This window comes from Scomber japonicus, chromosome 9, assembly GCF_027409825.1.
Source record: "Scomber japonicus isolate fScoJap1 chromosome 9, fScoJap1.pri, whole genome shotgun sequence".
In the NCBI taxonomy this organism is placed as follows: Eukaryota; Metazoa; Chordata; class Actinopteri; order Scombriformes; family Scombridae; genus Scomber; species Scomber japonicus.
The window spans coordinates 21866032-21886192 of NC_070586.1; the positions used below are offsets into that span (position 1 = coordinate 21866032).

A 20161-nucleotide genomic window follows, 5' to 3' on the forward strand; every position below is an offset into this window, starting at 1 on the left:
GAGCCTCCACCCTCCCAAAAAAAATCAACACATTGACTATAGCAATGAATAAAATTAAACTTAAAAAAAAAACTTCAGATAAAGGATAACAAATTAAAAATAACATAACACAAATGTAAAATTGGTTAAACACTCCAGAGACGAATTCATAGAAATTGATATAAATCATGTAATGTTGTTATACTAAGTAAATGATATTTTTGATTTGGCAATTGCTATTGCTATTTCCTGTTTCTTATTATATTATGTATCTTTTCACTATCTGTAACTTCCTGGATGTAGTTTCTCAACACATTTAGCTTATCTTCACACTGAGCTCATCATATATAAATCCAATGACAAATCGCTTGATCAGCTGGTTTAATTGACAACTGGAATCAGTTCATGAATCAGAAGTCAAACAAAGAGATGAGTGACTGTTTTGAACAGACACTGACTTGATAAAAATCATACAAAATGTACTGTTTATAGCAATCCCTCCCTCCAGTATACTGCACTGAGGCTTTAACATGCTGTCCAAACTGTTTGTGTGTGTTTCCACTTCATACAAATCAACACAAAGCAACATTTAAAAAGATGCACAAAGGTCACTTTCAGATTGTACTTTTAAAAGCACTTACTGCACACAATATGTAGCTTAATGAATGAGAAATGCAGTTATGGGCTTTGGGTGAAAAAACAACTCAAATACAGTTTATTACTGACATGTCAGATCTAACCATTGCCATAGTCAGAAAGCAGTACTAAACCTGATCTCATAGAGTCAGACATAGCTCTGTCATTTTGTGACGAAAGCAAAGGTTTGAAGACAAGCTAACTCCTGCACTGCTTCCATGAGGTGTTGGACTGATGTAGAAATGTGTAATTTTGTGTAGTTGCATCATTTTCAATAACAATGAAATTAAAACATAGTTGCCTCAAGACATACATGCATATACAGTACATCCCATACAGACTGCTGGCCCAACACAAAAGTAGAAGGCCAAAGGCGAGGATTTTCTCAGAATTTTCTCAAACAGTCAGAAGCTGGAGTGTTTGTCAATGGGGATAAAACATACTTGTTAAAATGAAAATTAATGGCAAGATGAGATCTATATTAGAGGCAATTATACTATCCACTAAACCACCCCGAAATACAATTTAGAGTCAACAAAAAGCAAATCATGGCTCATCAAACATTCCTCACCCACTAAGACAGTGACGGCCAGTTATTTCATAGATTCTGTCACCATGTGGTCCTAACTTTCAAAAATGTGTGGCAAATTATGTTGCCTGTGAAAAAGTGCAAAATATGTCAGTAATGTAACGGTGACAGTGATGAAGTCTCCTTCCCTTAAAGAAAAATTTAGACACTAATAGTTCCATTATCCAAAATATTTCAAATTCACAAATTCTGCAAATACTACCAATGCCAGATACTAGGGAGAAGACTGAAGATATACTATCACGTTTAATACAGGCCAACCAGGGTGTCAAAGAGAATAAGAAATATTTATAGCAGTCAACAAATGAATGATACAACTTTTCAATACGTGGAATGTTAAATTGTACAGCAAGTGACACGTAGGCAACACTGTGAATGCATTAAAGTAAAAATCATATCCCATTGACATTCATCTTTAATTCTGTTGCAACATTTTAAAATATAATAAATTAAAAAAATAATTCTGTAAAACTATTTACATCTCAGCACATCCCTGCCCAAGGACTTCTCAATACTGAAAAGTCAAAGGATCCTTCGCAGTGTTTTGGTACCACAAAGTAGGAATACAAGGGAAACTTAAGAATCATACAGTATGCTGTCATTTGGTTGTACTTCTGTAAGGCAGTCAGTGCAACAAAAAGTTGAGCAAAAGCTTCATGTAATTGAAAGGTGGCTCACTACCAGGCCCCTGGAAACCACATCTGCCAAAACTAAAACTCAATGGGGGGGGGGGGGGGGTGACAAGATAGCTGCTTTAATGGACACAATTATGCCAAAATAACTGGATCAAAAAAAAAAAAGAATTGGATGGATAAAAAGTTTTTTCAGATCTTTTATTTGTCAACTATAAAACCAACAATAAATCTCTCCGTCAGTATAGCCAAAGCTTGGGGTCATCATTTTACTTATTCCTTTATCTTTTTCACTTATTTATTCTTAGTTTGGCAGATGCGGTTTCCCATACAGGTGATATCAACAATCAATAAGGCCTCATAAGAAAAATCGATGCATTTAGGCAAATGAGTTACATCTTAAATTTGAGCCTCACAGCCCAAACAAAGTACAAATACCCTGTGTTACATAAATTTGGACTAAGAAAAACAGTAATTCCTCAGCAGTACACTCTGTACGACCTGTGTTCTTTGAATTGTTTGGAGGGCAGCATGTTGAAGTCCTTCATTTTTTTTTCTCTCCACATGACAAATTATTTTTTAAAAAAAAGGTGAAAAGAAAATTCTTAATCAGCTCGTGACATCACTGGCATGTTTTGGCTTTGTTTACCACCTAACAGCATTACCAGACAGTTCCTTCACAGTAAGCCATCATGCTCCTCCTGACCCATGCTCAAAGCTGGAGGGCAGGAGAGTAAAGGAAAAGGGGCAAAACTTCACTCCAGTTCCACTGTAGAATTTATTCTGAAACTCCACCCTGAGGAAGAAACAGACAGTTGGTATTAACATAAACCTAAAAATGCTCAAATAAGAATTTGGTTCCATCAGTGAGACAAGCACTCAAAGTAGTCATTATTGTTATATCTTACCAGTGTAACCGGAGGGCATGAAGGAACGCAGATAGACCTTCCATTACCAGCAGGATGGACACAGTAAGCACAGCAAACAGGCCAAACACTGGTACTAAGAATAAAACCCCGAGACTGGTGTCCATTCTTAGTCCTACTCGCATCACCATGGCCCACAGCACCTCTGACAGCTCTGTGCAGAGAAAAAGGACTTAACAATCATCCTTGTAGAGGATTACAACAAACAAGGGTATGTTCTAGTTCCTGATTTTGTGATTCAGACTGATCTCATGTACGTCATTGGTGCAGATTTGTTTATTTTTATCTAGACTCTTATTAATGTACAAGGTCAAGACCCAAGTAGCAATAAGACTTGAATAGGTTTGGCGTCATTGTTAAATTAAGTAAGCGTTAAACTGTACTTTTTTTCATATATTTAAATATATATAGACATGATTTATTTTATTTTGTTCATATTAATTGTGTGTGAAGCACACTGATCTTACATTGTATGAAATGTGCTATACAAATACAATTGAATTCACTCTGAAATGTCTCAGTGATGGACTTCTTTCTGAAAATGACCCCGTGTCATTTTTCCTGTAGAACTCATGTTGTCAATCTGACTAGATATGACATATTGACTTCTCTGCAATGCTTCCTTCCCAACTCAAGTCTAAATGCAAGTCATATAAATTAAATGGCTATATTACACATTTTAGAGAGAAATACTGAATGGATGTTTCACTCTGCCTCCTTTTGACAGCCCGGTAATACATTTTCCATTTAATTACAGCTCAAATGGATTTAGTTCAGTACACCAGGAAATACAGTGCAGTATGTATGCATCAGTATGCTTAATTAGGCTAAACTGCAGTATTTCACTTATTTGGCTTACAGTGTGTACTAGTAGGTTTTGAAGTAGGTACAAATGACATGTGCTTTGTACTGCAAACCTAAATACTCACGAGCATGTGCCAGGCTCAGAGCCCAGAGCCTTAGGTAGGAGGCTGTGTTCGAGACGCATCCCAGGCAGTACTCTATGGTATGGATGGCCTGATGCAGAAACTCTTCTGCAAAGTCAAACTTTTACAAAAAATACAAAACTCAGTGTCACAGCCAGAAACCAGAAAACATTATTAATGGTTGCCATTAAACAGATATTTAAGACAGCGGCTAAATATCAAGGTGCTGTGCTCTGCTGACCTCCTCTGTCTGGTGGTCTCCACTAGAGGAGAGCTCACTGTGACTGCTGCCCTCCTCCATGTCATGAGCCCTCATCAGGTAGAGCTCTTCTTCACTGTTACGCCGCACACGCTCATATCCCTGTGAACACACAAAGCAGCTGATCAGATCTGCATATTTACAGATACTGAACAAATATTTGAAGGTACATTTCACATGCATTTCCATTCATTTACAGGCAGACATGTTCTTCAAACCCTCACCCTGTACATTCCTATGCGGTGGCTTGCATTTTGAAGCCAATAAAGGTAGGCTGGTTTCCCCACGAGTAAGACAGGCACTGAGAGAACAGCTATGATCACCAAAAATACTTGCAAGCCAGTCTGGAAGGAGAAAAACAAAGTTGCATAACACTGTTATGATCAATGATATTTGTTGTATATTTTAAAACAGCATTAAACCTGTTCAGTCAGAACCTAGACCTTCATGCAGATTTAAATGAGCTTCTCACCTGTCCTGGGTAGAGGGGCTGCACTGCGTCACCTTGCATGAGGAACATGTTTATGAAGTGAATGAGGATGCTCGGGGCATGCCTTGAATCCTTAGCAGAGAAGGCCAGCCACTTGTATAATATCATGAACACCAGGTAGCCAAATAGACACAGTAGGAACACAAGCTCCGGGAGGAAAACCAAGTATAGGTTGTGGTTCTTCCTAAAGTGCCTGTTTTTGTTGATGACAGTGAGGCAAGCTATTAAGTACTATGACATAATAATGATAATATTAATTTAAAAAAATATTGAAATACCAGTACTTACAAATGGTTAAAAGTGCTGAGGATGACCCCGAAGCTCATGTGTATGATGCCCAATATCACTGACATCTTCATCTTATAGGAGTTTAGAAATGTAAGCCGGTTGGATGCCAAGTTCCAAATCTATCCAATGGAAATACATAAATATAGGACAAATAAGAGGACATATAAAAATAGTTTTTTTCCCAGCAAACAGCATGATTGATAAAAAGGATGAATTCCAGCACTGCTATTTAAATCCCACAAACCATAGTTAGCTGTGTTTTGTCAGAATGGCATTAATGTTAATGGAACTTTTAGTTATATCCACATTTTCTTACACACAGAAGATGATCCTAACCAGTTCCACACAGTGAGGTATACAAACATTAAAATCCCCTTGAGACTGAGAATAAGTATCAGGAGAGAAAAGGTGCCACCTGTACATTCATAGTTCTTCATCTGGAAATTTAGTGCAATATAAAATGGTTTAGTAAAATTGCTATATATCATACTCTGTACTCTTCAACTATAAATGGACATGTACAGTTGGTTGATTTTTTTTAATTGTTTTTTTATTGTTGCTATGATTTTATACGACAGACATAAGGCAAATTTCCAATAGCAATAATAAAGTCTATCTTATCTTTTACTTGATAAGTGTATTTAAGAATCTGACAGGAATGATATGACATTCCTGTCATTTATGGAAGGAACTAAGCTGTCTCGTTGGTTGGGTTGACTGTGGATCATGAGATAGAGATAGAGCGAGTCCATTAATCTTTGATTCTCGACAACTCCTGTCTGCACGTCTGAAATCTCCTTAGACAAGATACTGAGTCTCAAGTTGCACAGCACCTTGTGTGGTAGCTTACTGCAAGCTGTCGTGTGTCTATTAATGGGTCAGTGAACAGCAGAAACATTGGAAAGCACATTGAATGAAAGTGCCATATAAATGCAACGATTTACCGTTTTATGGTAAAGTGACACTACTAACTAACATGGTCCTGTGTTACTCATTTCATCTGCTCAGGGTTTATGTCAACTGTTGTGGTAACTAGGGTGGTAATTAACATGTTATAGATTTGGCTGTAACACGTACATATAAAACTATGATGATGTTGCGTGAACATGTCCTTGTGACAAAATACACTTAGGAGCATTTTTTACTGTGGTTGTGAATATGATGAAGCCTTTCACAGAGTACCAAAATGAAAGACACTGAAAAAGCCTTTGTAAATGTGGTATTACATGAGAAATCATGTCATAAATCTTGACAAGGCTTCAATATTCTCCACTGACCGGGTCAATTCCCAGAGGGTATGGTCCTGTGAAAACTCCCGTGACATTTGGATCCAGAGTAAGTAAATGATTCCCAGCGAGATCAGCATCCCTGTTAGTTACAAATAAGATCACCAGTTTGTGTTAATGTCTATTAATGTATATCAATATGAAACACATTCATTATCAGGAAAAATTATTCTTATAAACTTCTGAGTCTGCTTAACTGCTTTTATAATCACAATAAAAATCCTTGTTGACATGAAGTACTCACTTCCACACATCAGCGGTGAACATGGCTTTCACGCTCCATCCAGAACCAAAGATGTTTAGGGACTTTGAGAAACAGTCGTTATATATCAGGCCAGTGTAGATGGAGAACAGGCCCATCATCAGGATGATGTAACGCCCCTCAAAGAATGTGTTCCAGATCTGCATGTACACATCAAAATTATATTTTTGACATACTGAACGCTCCATACTAACATTTATTAAGATCATTAAGTACTCACTCACCTCATTCCTTGTGTTTTTAAGTTTGCGGTTGTTCTCGTACAACACCATCCAGAAAGCAAACAGAGCCATGATCGCTCCATGCCCCAGGTCCCCAAACATCACAGCAAACAGGAACGGGAAAGTGATGATTGTGAAAGGAGCTAAAAATTAGAGGGAGGGGGGAAAAAAGTGAAGACTAGCATTACATACACTATAAAGCACTTCTCAAAGTTTTACAAATATAAATAAATTAAACAGGATTTTTAAATCTTGCAATAGTATGAGACACAAAACAAAATAACCTAACCCAAATTAATTCATTAAATAATTGCAACTGGCAAGTTAGTACAAGCTGAAAAAAAAAAACCACACACACAGAAAGAGGCATAAGAGTCAGTAACACCAACAAAAAGAAATACAAAAATAGTCGGGCAAAACAGAAAATGGAAATAAAATTATGGTAACGAAATAACTTCCTTTCAAAAGAAGATTTGAGACATTTCCTTCAATATAAGCAGAACTCATACTGTAGTTCCGCTTTACATTGCAGGAACCACAAGTAAGTATGATAAATCACAATAAAAGGATCTTACAACTATTTGAATACTGATACAATGACTTATGACCTGTTATAGTCTTCACGCTGCTGGTTTTACACTTCAGTTTGGCCTATGGATATTTTATTTATTGTGCCTCATCTGATCATAAAAATAATTTACAGGAAAGGCAAAGGATCTTACCAGGGTTGACCTCTCTGTAACTGCCAACGCCATAAGCATCCACGATGTTTTGGAAGCCAGAGGTAAATTTGTTGGTCCTTATGAGGGTGGGGGGAGTGTCGTTGGTGGGGATACGATTGACAAAGGAGGGAACTGTCGCTCCACTTTTTCTCTGAAAGATCAAATCAAGATGTCAGCATGTTAGCATCAGCTACCATCACTAAAATGCCTCGATACATTTGATATGCACAGCAAGAAGTAACCTTCAAATACGAAAAAATTAAAAGACGATGATGGTAGATATAGAGTCCCTTTGTGGTTCAGCAGTTTTGTCGTCTTGTATTCATTTAACAACCAGTTATGGCCAACTGATGAATAAACATCCATAGGAACAGTAATCCTGTGTGTGTCTTATTATTTCTATATCCTCAAATGCGTTCTGTCCTCCACAGCCTGCAAACTGGATCAACAGTAGCCTTACAGTGCTCTTACCAAATCATGTAGGATTTCTTCATCTTTAAACAAAGAGGGGTTCAATCCCTCTGGAAGTATCTTTTTTTTAACATCAACAACACCCCAGTTTATAAAGTAACTGCCCTGGTTAAATAATCGAATAGAGGGAGCGCTCTGGTGGTCAAGTGTTGTTTTTTTTTTTTAAAAAAGAGTCTCCTCACCGATCCGTCTTCTAGGGCTCTCCGCAGGGTGGGAATGTCACTGACTGGACACCACACCTCAGCAATTAGACACTTGTTGGTGACATCAAAACTGCACAGGTTGAGAATATAGTAGATGGCTTTCATCTTCTTGACCTGGATGACCCAGGTATAGACAGACTCTGAAGCCTTGATTAGGACTTGTCTCAGGTAGTCCTCTGTCCTATGAAGTACCTGGACACAGATGGAGATAAATGAACTATCTGTGCAGTGTGATATAAAGAGATCAAGAAAATCAAACCCTTTAAAAAAAGGGATACATTTTGCAAAACTTTACTCCTTTGATTTCTGTTACAAAAATGTAAATACAGAATTTTCAACAAGAGGTGTGTGTACATGTGTGTACATGTGTGAAAAAGAAGAGACAAAGAAATAAGGTCAAGAGAGGGGAAAGGATGTGAGAAAGTAGGTTTGCAAAAAAAAAAAAAAGGGGAAAACAGTCAAACTTTCAGCTGAGGCCTCACGTTGATCATGTGCTATGGGGGGGTAGATCAGGTGCAGTTCTATTTTTCAGTCACAGTGAGTTAAAGCTACCAAATGGTCCATGTTAAAATCCCAGAGACAGAAACCCAACTGGCTGCGTAACTGCCAGCACTGGCTCACAGTTAAAATAAACGCTTAAGTTAATCTTTTAAAAAATAAATCAGCCATTTATTTAGTTTTAAGGCTCTTTATCCTCTGACCATAAAAAGCTAAAATTCCTCACCCGACAGAACATAAAAGATTAACTGAACACAAGATATTCTACAGGCTTGCTTTGGAAAATGTATTCCTTCACCTTCAGCCCACCATAGAAAACAAACATCTGGACATATTTTAACTCTTCTAGTTTGTTATTTTAACAAGGTGATGATAGATGAGACATTTACAAGTAAACCTTTAGTGAATGTGACCACGTTTTCTGTCACCAACTAAATAACTGACTAAAAAGACATAAGAGACAGTAAGACATACTGTGTGCAGGTCCTGAATACGGGTCCTTAGTCCTTCCACCACATCGTTCCTCTCCTCATTGCTGCTGGGATATGGATACAAGTGACAGTGGTAGCTATGAGGAGAGAAAAACACATATTGTTATATTTTTTTGCAATTGTTAGAGCGGCCATAGGTTTGAATAATGTATTTTGGAATAATTACCAGTCACAAATCTTCTTCACTTTCTGCCCAATTTGGTCTCCCCAGTAAGAGATCAGGAACACCACACTTTTAGTAGGCTCACCCTACAGATGGAAAAGAAAAGAAGTGTTTATACAAGTGTTTAGACATAACTGTACCATTGATGATAAAAAAAAAACATGTGTCATTTTGGGCCCAAGTAAGTTTTCAAGTCATACTTCATTAAGCAAAAAAAACATTGACTCAGTAATAAAAATGATTTGCTTGAAACATCATCAAAATGAAACTGAAAAGCACTTTTTTACTCAATACGATTTTTGAAAAAGTCCTTTTTACAACAACATTATCAGTCAAAGTATGTCCAGACATTCCATTAGTGATCAGTCGCAGCCCGGCATGTCTAATCTGCCCTCAAGTCAAACAACGGAAATTGATAAGTGGATTAGTGCCGTCTCAACACGGACAGACAAGGATCATAGTACTCACTATTTATGAAAACTACAACTTGTCCTGTTATCTGACAAATTTACCTTTGGTCAGAGTTTAAGGTTTTTCTTTTTCTGTCATTTGCAGTGTTCCACAATAGCCTAACCCTCTGTTTCTACTGTTTCATAACAATCTTCACTCTGCCAACACTACACAAACATGAAGTAACAATCATACTTTGATATTTTACACCATTTCATTTCAAGAAAATTTGGACGATTTTCCTGTGAAGTTGTTGGAATTTACTTAAGTAAAAACTTTTATATTTCACTAATATCTTTATTTTACTTTCCACAAATAAACTGAGGCTTTAAACCTGGTGCAAATTAAGGATTTATGTATATTGCTTCACAATCACAAATGGTGCCCACCTCATGTAATTGATCTCAAATATTACTGAAATAAAAGAATATCCACAAAAGTTCTAATTACTGAGACACAGATGACCAACTTGGGAAGTGAGACAAATACAACAGACAAATCACAAAGCAGATCCAAGTTATGCAATTCATGTAATTGTGACTTTTGTCCATTCTGTTGATATTCTAATCTCACAATGTAATGCCGAGAAGACAACAAAAGCTGCTTAACTTTTAACACTAAAAAAATAAGCCTTAGGAAACCTACAGTGTCAGGGTTTTCGAGATACTCCTCAACCTCAGCATAGCTAAGGATGGTGTAGCCTTTACAAACTCTCCAAAGCATCCGCTCAAAGGCCTCGATCTTCACCCTCTGAATGAGCCCAGAAATGAAACTGGAAGAGAATAAAGAGAACATTCACAAATCCTGCCAAGGCTTTCACACAATTTTACTCTCTTTATATAATGTTAGCAGCAAGACACAATCACAATATTTAATAACAAGACAAAACACTAAAATCCTCACATTGATGTTTAAACTGTGTGTTTGTATGTGTGAACATCTCCACTGATGTGTGAGCAATCCAACGTCACAGTGGCTGTAGCTTTGCTATTAACTAATGCCAACTGCTCAACTGAACATAATACAAGATGCCCACTGTGCCTTTTACACTCTGTGTTGAAAAGAAGCAGATATACAACTATGAAGTTAGCTGTCTTTTCTTCAAGCTAGTTCACTCCAAATTCACCATCAACAAAAACTCATATTTAACAAAATGCTTGTTGTCCTTTTCATAAAGTTCGAAGTATTCCCCATTCACTAAGTTAACTTCTTTTGAGTGGTATTAAATCTTAAAACAAGGTTTTTCAATAACATGTTGAAAAAGTTATTGCAGTGTGTTCTAACCTCTCTCTCTGTGTGTGTGTGTGTGTGTGTGTGTGTGTGTGTACAGTTTCTTTGTAAATGAGAAGAGCAATAGCAGACAGAGAGCACAGAGAACTATTTATCAGGAAAATAAAGGATAATGTGTCTCATTAGAAATTTTCTTTGAATCTAAAGCAGCAATCACACAACCCATTCACTGTTTCCTCCTACCACTTTGCCTTTAAAATCACACAGAATGACCATTTCATTTTCAAAATGACACAACTGTTAAAACTGGTAAAATATGACATACTTAATGCATACTGTCAACTCTACACATAAAAACATAATGCTGATATTGGTAGAAGAATTTCATTCCTCACCCCAGTTTGGCTCCTAGACGCTGCATACTGTTGTAGTCCATCATTGTGTCTTTTTCTAGGAAGGGAAACTCCTCATACTGTACTTGTAGAGGCTCTCGCTGAAAGTAAGACAAGAAGCAAGTAAGGGAAAGAAGAAAATCACATATCATATGTTTAAAAAAACAGTTCCCTTTACTACATGGACAAGATGAAATGTGTGTGTACATTGTGACACACTAACCTCAGCAGTTCTCTGAACAAAGTTGCGAGTGATGCGCAGCATGTGTGTGTACTCTGTCAGCTCCAGCAGATTCTTCTGCAACTTCTCTTTATTTCTGGTGACCTCACCTAACTCAAGTTCCAGCCTCTGCAGCTGATCCTGTGATTACATACACACATAGAGCCCCAATAACCAAAGATATAAAATAATAACAATTTATAAAAGGTAGTAATTTATAAAGGTAATAAGGTGTTCAGGTGTTTTACAGAGAGAAAACATAGTGCTATTAAAATATATATAAATTCACAAATGGTAAGTGATGGCAACTAACAAACCATTATAGCCATGACATGCTTGGGCAAAGGAGCCACTGGGTTCACATCTCCTTCTGGCAGTGAAATATCAGCTTTCTTGATTTCCCTCAAAAGGTATCCTGTTGAAAATACAGAGCAATGTTTTCTAAAATATTAAAGGAATTTTTCCCTTTGTCTATGAAACACAAGCTTCACAGTTCAAAAAAAGGTCTCAAAGTTTCCAAATGCTATGGCCAGCCTTTGAATAACACTGGACTGAAGCAGAGTCTGACAGTGAGTTATTCTCTTCTCTTAATCTAATACAACATGGTTTAGTTAACTAAGGACAGTGTTTCTTTCAGCTAAATCCACGACCAGCTGACATCTCTCATGACTGTAGGGTCACTGGCTCTAAATTCAATTCAGTGAGAGGGCTGTCTGTGGTTAAATGTATTACTGCTTTGCCTCTACAGTCTCATCACTTGTGTGTCCTTACTCCTGTCAGGGGAACAACTTTTCTTTCTCCAAAATCTTGACTATAACTTAAGTTCAACAGCTAGTACCTTTAATCTGTGAGTTATATATTAGAGGTCATATATCCTTACCCAGGATCCTCTCCATCTCTTCACATTTTTTGATCTCATTGACGTGTTTGCGCTGGAAAGCATTGACGCTGGGATTGAGCTGAAACAGGTGCAACAAACACATTAAATCAACAACTGGATGGTTTCTCAAACTTCATTGAGACAGTATGAAACACGCTTAACGATATCTTCAAGACAACCCATGATAACCCACACAGCAAGTAAATTACAAACTAAACAACTGCCACATCTACTCGAAAGTTAGAGACTTGTTAGATATGTTTTGATGGTATGTAAGCTAAACCAGCAGGTAACAGTTAAAGTTAGCCTATAACACGTTACTTCGTCATGTCTTCCCTGTTAGCAAACTCAGCAGTAAGACATCTTTCAAAGTCAAACTTAACTGTTTTCAGAAGATTAAAACTGGTCTAAAACTTACGTCTCTGAACTCCACAAGCCCCAGTTCTCCAAGTTCACTGATGCAGTCGTATGATGATCCAGACTGCAGAAACAGCTGGGCCAAACACATATCTTCACCTCGGAACAGAGAGCCCATTTTGACAGTTTGCTGTTATCCGCCGACTGGCTAATATTAGCAAGCTAAATAGTTGTCCGTCTGAAGTTTTTTCAAATTATACGTCAACATCAGTCAGTCAAGTCCTTCTTGTTCCTTTTCATTTTTTGGCTCTTGTGATTCAAATGTATTTAACTTGCATATCGCGGACTTTGGTTAGCGATAGCTATAGTTACAGCAGATGCTGTTCCTGTTAGCTAAGAAGGCTAGCTGGTGCGTGCTGTGTTGTTAATTCCTGGACGAAAACACTTGTCAAAGTTAAATCTGAAGACGTAAGGCACTCGATATTAAGACCGCTGACGTCGCATATACAAAAATATGGTCTCAACTCTTCTCATAGTTTGAAGTTTTAGTAGACATCGGCTGGCAGCTCCCTACTCCACGTCACGTCACTTCTCACTGTTGAATCTATTGAGTACGATCAACTTCCAGCACAGCACTGAGGGTGTCTGACCAATGAGCAGCGCCGCCTGGAGTCTGCGCACAACTCACTACGTTCACAAGGCAGTGATGCGTTCAAGCCCTCAGCTCGGTCTGAACGTGATGTATGTGTACACAAGGTGTCCACGTCTATAGTTTTCTGACATAACATACCGGTAAGTAGACTTCCTGCGCTTACGAAGCCTACCAGTCTGTATTAACCCTCGTCCTACCAACATATTTAGTATACAAGGACTACCGAGATATATATACACATTACTGTAATAAACAACCATCATAGCAAAAATGTTAACATATTTCTTCTCAAAACATTAGTTATGTAATTTATGCCAACTGAAAAAAAAATATTATTTTAGAATAGTTAGTCAATTTGCATATTGTGTCAAATGAAAATATCTACTTTCCTATCCCAAGTACAATCTTTCCACAAAGCCTTCAAAATGACTGATGGTGCCCCTACACTTCCATCCAATATGACATCTGAGGGGGTATTTAAATGGTGTTTGTTTTTTGTCTTTTTTAATGCGTTTGGTTTTTAGGGGGATTTTTGTTTGTATGTATTGGGGTCCCGCAGGACTTGGTACAGGCATTCATGGCTCCCAGACAAAGTTCAAAACTATTAGATGGATTGCTGTGAAATTTGGTACACACATTTCATTGTCACCAGAGGATGAGTTGTTATAGCATTCATCCAAACTTAACAATACTTTGTTTTATGACCAAATACTTGCAAAAGTGTCATTCCCATCAGCCTTAGCTGTACTTTGTGATACTAATCAGCAAAAGATTGCATGCTAACACACTAAAACAACACCGGACCCATGGTAAACATTTACCCTGCTAAACATCAACAGGTTAGCATTATGATTGTGAGCATTTGTTAGTTTTTTATTTCTTTTAAGGACAAATTACAACACTGGAGACTAAGATGAAAAGAGGGGAAACAACATGACAAGACAAACAAGTCTAAGTTTGTCCATCTTTTTGTGCATATTGGGTCATCCATACAGTGATGTCAGAGGTAGTAAAAGAGTCCAGGATCACAAGGAGAAACAGATGCACTGAAACTCAATATTGTGCAAGTGGGGACACTTAACACACATAAAAACCTGAATAGATGTTGTCCCTGAATTGAGCAAACAGATGAATAGGCCAGATTAGAGGTTTGCATGAGAGGCTTACTCACTTTTCTAACCTATCAATAAGAATGTTGCAGTCAAAAGTATGTTCAGGGAATGAGCATTTGTAGAAAAAATATGTTTTTATTACAAAATGGTGCACCAACAACTATTTATATTCACAGAAACATATAAAAACTACATAATAAACAATGGAAAATTTAAAAATCTAACTTTAACTCTCACTCTTTTGTTATTTCCTCATATTTGTTTTTTTCTCCACATTTTTCTCTGCCCCGATTTTACGAAGAAGCACTGTTCCATGCCTGTCGGATTTGTCTCCATGGAGTCCCAAGAACCGAGGCAGTGATGAAGAAGAAAACCAAGATAAGGCCCTTGGCCAGTGACTGAGAATATGGTTCACCTGAGGAAGATGAAGGTAAAATTAGTCAGCAATGTTACTATCAGTATCCAGTCTCACACATAAGCAGTTTCTTGCAGTCTCTTGAAGAGCAGAAAGCGAAGCTACAGTGCCACTGCATACACACGCTTACACACACACACACACACACACACGGCTAAAAGTCTCTTTTCAACAACAAAGAGGTGAGCAGGAATAAAGACATCAAAGGATTAAATTCCCACCTGTGTAATACTTGGTGATGGGGAAGGCGAGCTCGGGCCAACACACATCATTCCTGTTACAGTCATACTCTGTGAAGTTGATCTGAAACCTGGGAAACAAAAAGAGATTAGAATCTAGGCAGCTCATACAGAAGATATTTCACGTTGTTTGAGGAAGCACCTGGTCTTTGGCGGTCCAGTATTAATAGGAATGTCAATAAAGGTGACTGATGAGGTGAGGGGGAACAACTGAGTTTCCATTGGGTCCACACATGGAGAGACATCACCTCCTCCACACACCAGTGCCCAAGTGGACAGGCCGTAACTAAAAATGACCAAAACAAGAGTGAGCCTTGATTCACAATGATTACCATAGACCATAGATCTAATAAGAAATTACAACATATGGTGACTTACAAGCATCAATACTATTAACTAAAGTGAGAAAATGTGCATAACAGGTGTTGCAGTGAGTACATTATTTTTATACACACCTGACTTGCACGGTGTGGATTTCCCTTTGAGGTTTCCCATCAAGCATGCCAGTGATTAAACTCCAAACATGGATTTGCAGGTGTGATGGAATCGCAGTGCATGAACCAGTGGTGTTTTCCATAATTGTGCTTGAGTTCATTGTCACAACTAAAATGTACATGTTGAGTTTAACATTTAGAACCAAAACAGATAATATTTTAAAGAATAATATAACATTTACCACAACACAGAATCTCTTTAGATTTGTACAAAAGAAAAAACATAAATAATCATCTACTTACATTCTATGTTCACCCAGTCTGCCATAGTTAGAGCATCTGGGTTTCCACTCTTTGCAATGTATGTGGCTGTATTCAAAGCTGCCTGGAGTGAAGTAACAGCCTCTCTAGTGGGGGATAAAACATAATATATTTTTATTTCAACAGATATACATTTTGTAAATTAAAGAAGAAGTCATCCTGAACTATTCACCTCAGGAGATTACACTGAGTCAGATTCTGTTGGTTGACAGGTAGCAGACATCCTGATGTTGAATTCTCCCCAAACAGAATTGGTTTCTTCTCAGCAGTGGAACAGAGTCCATCACTCACTTTTAAGCAAAACAGAAAGAGGTACTTTGTAAATTGACATAAGTGCACAGCAGCTACTTTGACCATTTTCTTTAAAAAAAAAAAAGGGACTTACTTGGTTCCCAAAGATGGATTGATGTCCTGTCTATTGAGCTTGTATTATTTTCCAGAGTATCCACAGTTCCAGCAATAACAGGCCTTCCTACCTGATACCCTGCCAATTCAGATGTTTGTGTGTTAACCACAATAACAGGGTACATGATAATTAGAACAAAATCAATCACCTCCATAATTTTTGTCAGGGCAAAGTGTTTTACTTGATCTTGCTCTCACCTGGGTTCCCTGAATTGGGCTCACCCATGAATTCTCCATTTAGAAACACGGCAGAATACCTTGTAGTTAAGACCACTGGAAAGGACACAGGATGATAAAAGTTTGCTAAAAAATCATCAAACAGAAATAGCAACTTTAACTGGTCTTAAACCAAATTATGAGTGTTATGGGGACTTACCACTGTCATTTAAAGTGACAGTGCCAACAGTGCGGGTCAGGTTGATACTTGTGATGCCATTTCCTTTCCAGTAGAATTTGTAATCCAAAGCCAAAGTCACATTCTCACACAACTGCGCCTCTGCTTCAGATAAATAAAAATAAATAAGTTAGGAAACAGACTTCCCCAATAAGGTTAATTGTCATCTTAAATTGTTGTAGCTATGGTAACAATGTTGTAATCTCTTTACCTGAAGACACAACTGCATATGTGCTTGAAATAAACTGACTCAAGTCAAAGGTGACTTCATCAATTACATCCACTGTAACATCACCTGGGGTACATAAAAGAAAAACAATGACTGATGTAGTCAAATAGCTTCAGAGTGTATCACAGCAATGCTACAGTTTGTTTAGCAGGTAAGACATACCCCCTTGCCCATTCTTCACTTGAATCCCCAAATCTGTTGGTAGAGTCTGTAAAGGAGATCCAGTTGGACAAGACTGTAGCAATGTTACACATTTGACCTCGAAATCTTTTAAAAATGCTACCGGAGCATTTTTTAGACAGTGTCCAAGAGCCCTCTGTAGAACAGAAATATGAGGCATTATTTTTCCACCTTTGGCAACAGATACCAAACAAAATAATCTCAAAGAAGCTATTGTTGCAATTATTATAAAACATCATACACATGACTGACCTGGGGGATAGTGAAGTACTGATCATTTAATGTAAAAATGGGACTTCCTTGTCTGTAGACATTAACTGGTGCTGATGATGATAAAACAGGGCTTTGGAAGGATGGACCTGGCTTTGGCGTACTAGTCAAGTTAAGAGCAAAACATAAGCAATGAAAACATGGCACAAAAATAAGAATAACAACCTTTAAAACAACATATATTCATTCATTTCTCACATTGTGTATCCCTGGTAGAAGAGCCCCAGGTAAGGGTTGTTTTCAGGTGGAGAATTGACACATAAAAATGGAAACCAATCTGGGGAGTTTTCAGAGGTCTGCACAGAACACTGATAGTCTGCAGCTGGAGAAACCTGTCCACCAAAAGGCCCTGGGAGACAGTGAGACTCAAAAAGCTTCAAATCTTCAGTGGAACAGTCCTGTTAAAGTAAAACAGAAACAAGTCATTATAGATAAATACTCAAGCAGACATATTAGCCTGTAAGAAACATTTAAATACCTTGTCACAGCAGCAGCGAATGTCACATTTTCTGAGTGTGAGGTCACAGGGACAAGGGCCCAGGGGTTGGTACACTTGATTTGGAATGACTGTTTTATTATCTGAAATCAGTCAGAAGAATATTTAAGTGAGAGCATGATTTTAAAGAAAGTCCATATTGACAAGATGAGATTTTCTTTTAACTTACCAGATCCAGCGTTGGCAGGAACCGACAGTGCATAAATCTTGGCCTGTATTAGTAGTGATGCCTGAGCTGTGCTGCCCACACAAGCTGACACCTGAAGGGTCTCCAGAACACAAAGTGGCTTTTGACAGCAGCCTGTGTCTGTCTCATTATCACCACACAAACGCAGATTTTTATCCAGTCTCAGCTGGACTCGAACTGCAGTCTGGGGAGCCAAAAATAAAACAAGGCATAAAGGAAAATGCCCTCTGTAAAATAACAGCTCTATTAAATTAATTGTGGGGTTTTATATACCTCTTGAAAAAAGGAGGGGAGCCGTGAAATGCAAAAAAAAGGGAGATAATTTAACTAGCTCAATATGAGCACAAATACAGCCACTAAAAGACACGAGAACACAGAAAATGCTTGGATCAGCTGCTACTCCGGATTGCTCTTTTCGCTGCCTGAGAAAGAGAACCACAGGCATTGCAATAAAGAGTAGCTGCTGATCCAAGCTTTTCCTGTGTTCTTCATGTCATTTAGTGTATGTATTTGTGCACACATTAAACAGATTAAAGTTTATTTTCTTTTTATTGCATTTCAAGGTCCCCCTCGTTTTTTCCTGAGTAGTTTATCTTACCCATTTGATGAATTACCTCTAAATGTAACATTATTTCAGCATCCTCTGTGTATATGCTAAAATGTCAGTTTAATGATGGGCTTCTTACCTTCCCAACCTGTTCCTGTGTGATAACCCACTGTGTTACCTCAGCATCACATGACTGAGGGTCAATGCTTCCTGTAGAAGAAAACAAACAATTCTGTCTTTCAAATCTGTCCAAAATGACTAAAGTTTACACAATCACAACATAGCCACATCTCTTTTTTTCATGGGCCTTTAAGCAGCCCACTTCAAAAAAGTTCATTTTTTATTTTATTTAACCTTTTTTAGACAATGTATCAGTTCAATTTGTCATGTTGTGATATTTAACCGAGGAAACATAACTGAAAACATGACAAACAGCTGAGAGATGGCCGTGCTGAATGCAAATGAATGATTTACCTGTTATATTGGATGGATATACTGTCCTCAGGTTAAGAGAGATGTCAGACGTGTTTCCAAGCAGAAATGTCGTGACTGTGGGTCCAGTTGCCGTGAGATAGGATGGCTGGAAAACTGTTGAACATATTCAAAATATCATATTTTCTGCATCCCATTTTAACTACATAAAACTAATACAAATATAACCTTAAACTGGAAACTTAAATTGGCTGACTGGTTGCATGCTTAATAGCTCTTGGCTAGTTTTGTAGCTAGGTTTGCTTGGATTACATTAGCTTGTCAAAATAAGTAAATGCTGCGTATAAATTACGGTCTTACCGACAGTGTTTTGGGTGTCAGCCAAAGAAATGAACAATAAAAAGCATATGAAGTGCCGTGAGTAAAATGAGGGAAGTAATTCATGAACTACGTTAGCCATTTGATTCACTTCGGATTATACAGACAGCTCATATTTGTTTGTGATGTCTTGGCAACGCAGAGAAATGTTCTTGTTCTGTGACACTTGAGAAACACACAGAGCGCCCCCACCTGGTCTGGAGTGGTACAGTCCTGCAATCTTTTGGGTTTTTATGGATTCAAAATGTTCAAAAGTCAGATGGCCTAATGAACATCAAAACAGGGTTTTCTTGCCATATCCATTCTTCCATTCCTTTTCATACCGACCTTTAAAAGCTCCCTTCAAAATACACTTTCAATTTAAGTGATGGGCGCCGCAATCCCAGTAAGGGCAAGCGCAAATCGTGGCAGCGGCAGCTTCCGGTGGCAGCTTCCGGTGGCAACCTCAGCTGCCGCGGCAGCTCTCGGTCTTTCAGTGGCAGCTTCCGGTGGCAGCTTCAGTTGCCACAGAGATGCCGCGGCAGCTGAGGCTGTTTGAGGCAGTTGCCAAAGAGCTGCCGCGGCATCGGAGGCTGTGTAGACAGTTGCCACAGAGCTGCCGCGGCATCGGAGGCTGTGTAGGCAGTTGCCACAGACCTGCCGCGGCATCGGAGGCTGTGTAGGCAGTTGCCACAGACCTGCCGCGGCATCGGAGCAACCCGGTATCATGCCAAAGCGTGTAATACACACGCTGGTCACTAGGCCTAGTGACCAGCGTGTGTATTACACGATACCGGGTTGATCGGAGGCTGTGTAGGCAGTTGCCACAGACCTGCCGCGGCATCTAAAGCTGTTTGAGGCAGTTGCCACAGGATGAAGTGACTGTAATGATAGTGTTATAGAAAATTATGATAGTAAAA

General features: G+C 38.3%; 2 protein-coding genes across 3 annotated transcripts; both read right to left on the minus strand.

The window, feature by feature from the left end:
- Positions 1-360: 360 nt before the first annotated feature.
- atp6v0a2b (ATPase H+ transporting V0 subunit a2b) lies at positions 361-13152 on the minus strand. The gene is made up of 20 exons (XM_053324989.1): positions 12633-13152; positions 12215-12293; positions 11652-11749; positions 11338-11475; positions 11118-11215; positions 10138-10264; positions 9046-9128; positions 8863-8956; positions 7870-8082; positions 7217-7367; positions 6498-6637; positions 6256-6413; positions 6003-6093; positions 4726-4844; positions 4420-4630; positions 4172-4291; positions 3930-4049; positions 3692-3809; positions 2745-2916; positions 361-2632 (listed from the first exon to the last, which is right to left on the minus strand). Exons 1-20 carry the CDS (start codon positions 12747-12749, stop codon positions 2527-2529), a joined length of 2553 nt encoding a protein of 850 aa, XP_053180964.1. The 5' UTR covers positions 12750-13152; the 3' UTR covers positions 361-2526.
- A 1382-nt stretch (positions 13153-14534) lies between these two features.
- Positions 14535-19375, minus strand: tctn2 (tectonic family member 2). Of its 2 annotated transcripts, none has more exons than XM_053325650.1 (18): positions 19245-19375; positions 18927-19040; positions 18592-18662; positions 17888-18089; positions 17701-17801; positions 17421-17620; positions 17205-17325; positions 16935-17088; positions 16755-16838; positions 16526-16645; positions 16348-16422; positions 16130-16228; positions 15917-16034; positions 15727-15830; positions 15445-15592; positions 15132-15275; positions 14972-15060; positions 14535-14750 (listed from the first exon to the last, which is right to left on the minus strand). In XM_053325650.1, the coding sequence occupies exons 1-18, from the start codon at positions 19342-19344 to the stop codon at positions 14629-14631; spliced, it is 2166 nt and encodes a 721-aa protein (XP_053181625.1). In that variant the 5' UTR covers positions 19345-19375; the 3' UTR covers positions 14535-14628. The 2 variants fall into 2 exon arrangements, with proteins under 2 accessions (XP_053181625.1, XP_053181624.1); XM_053325649.1 differs by having other exon boundaries at positions 16526-16648.
- Positions 19376-20161: the final 786 nt, after the last annotated feature.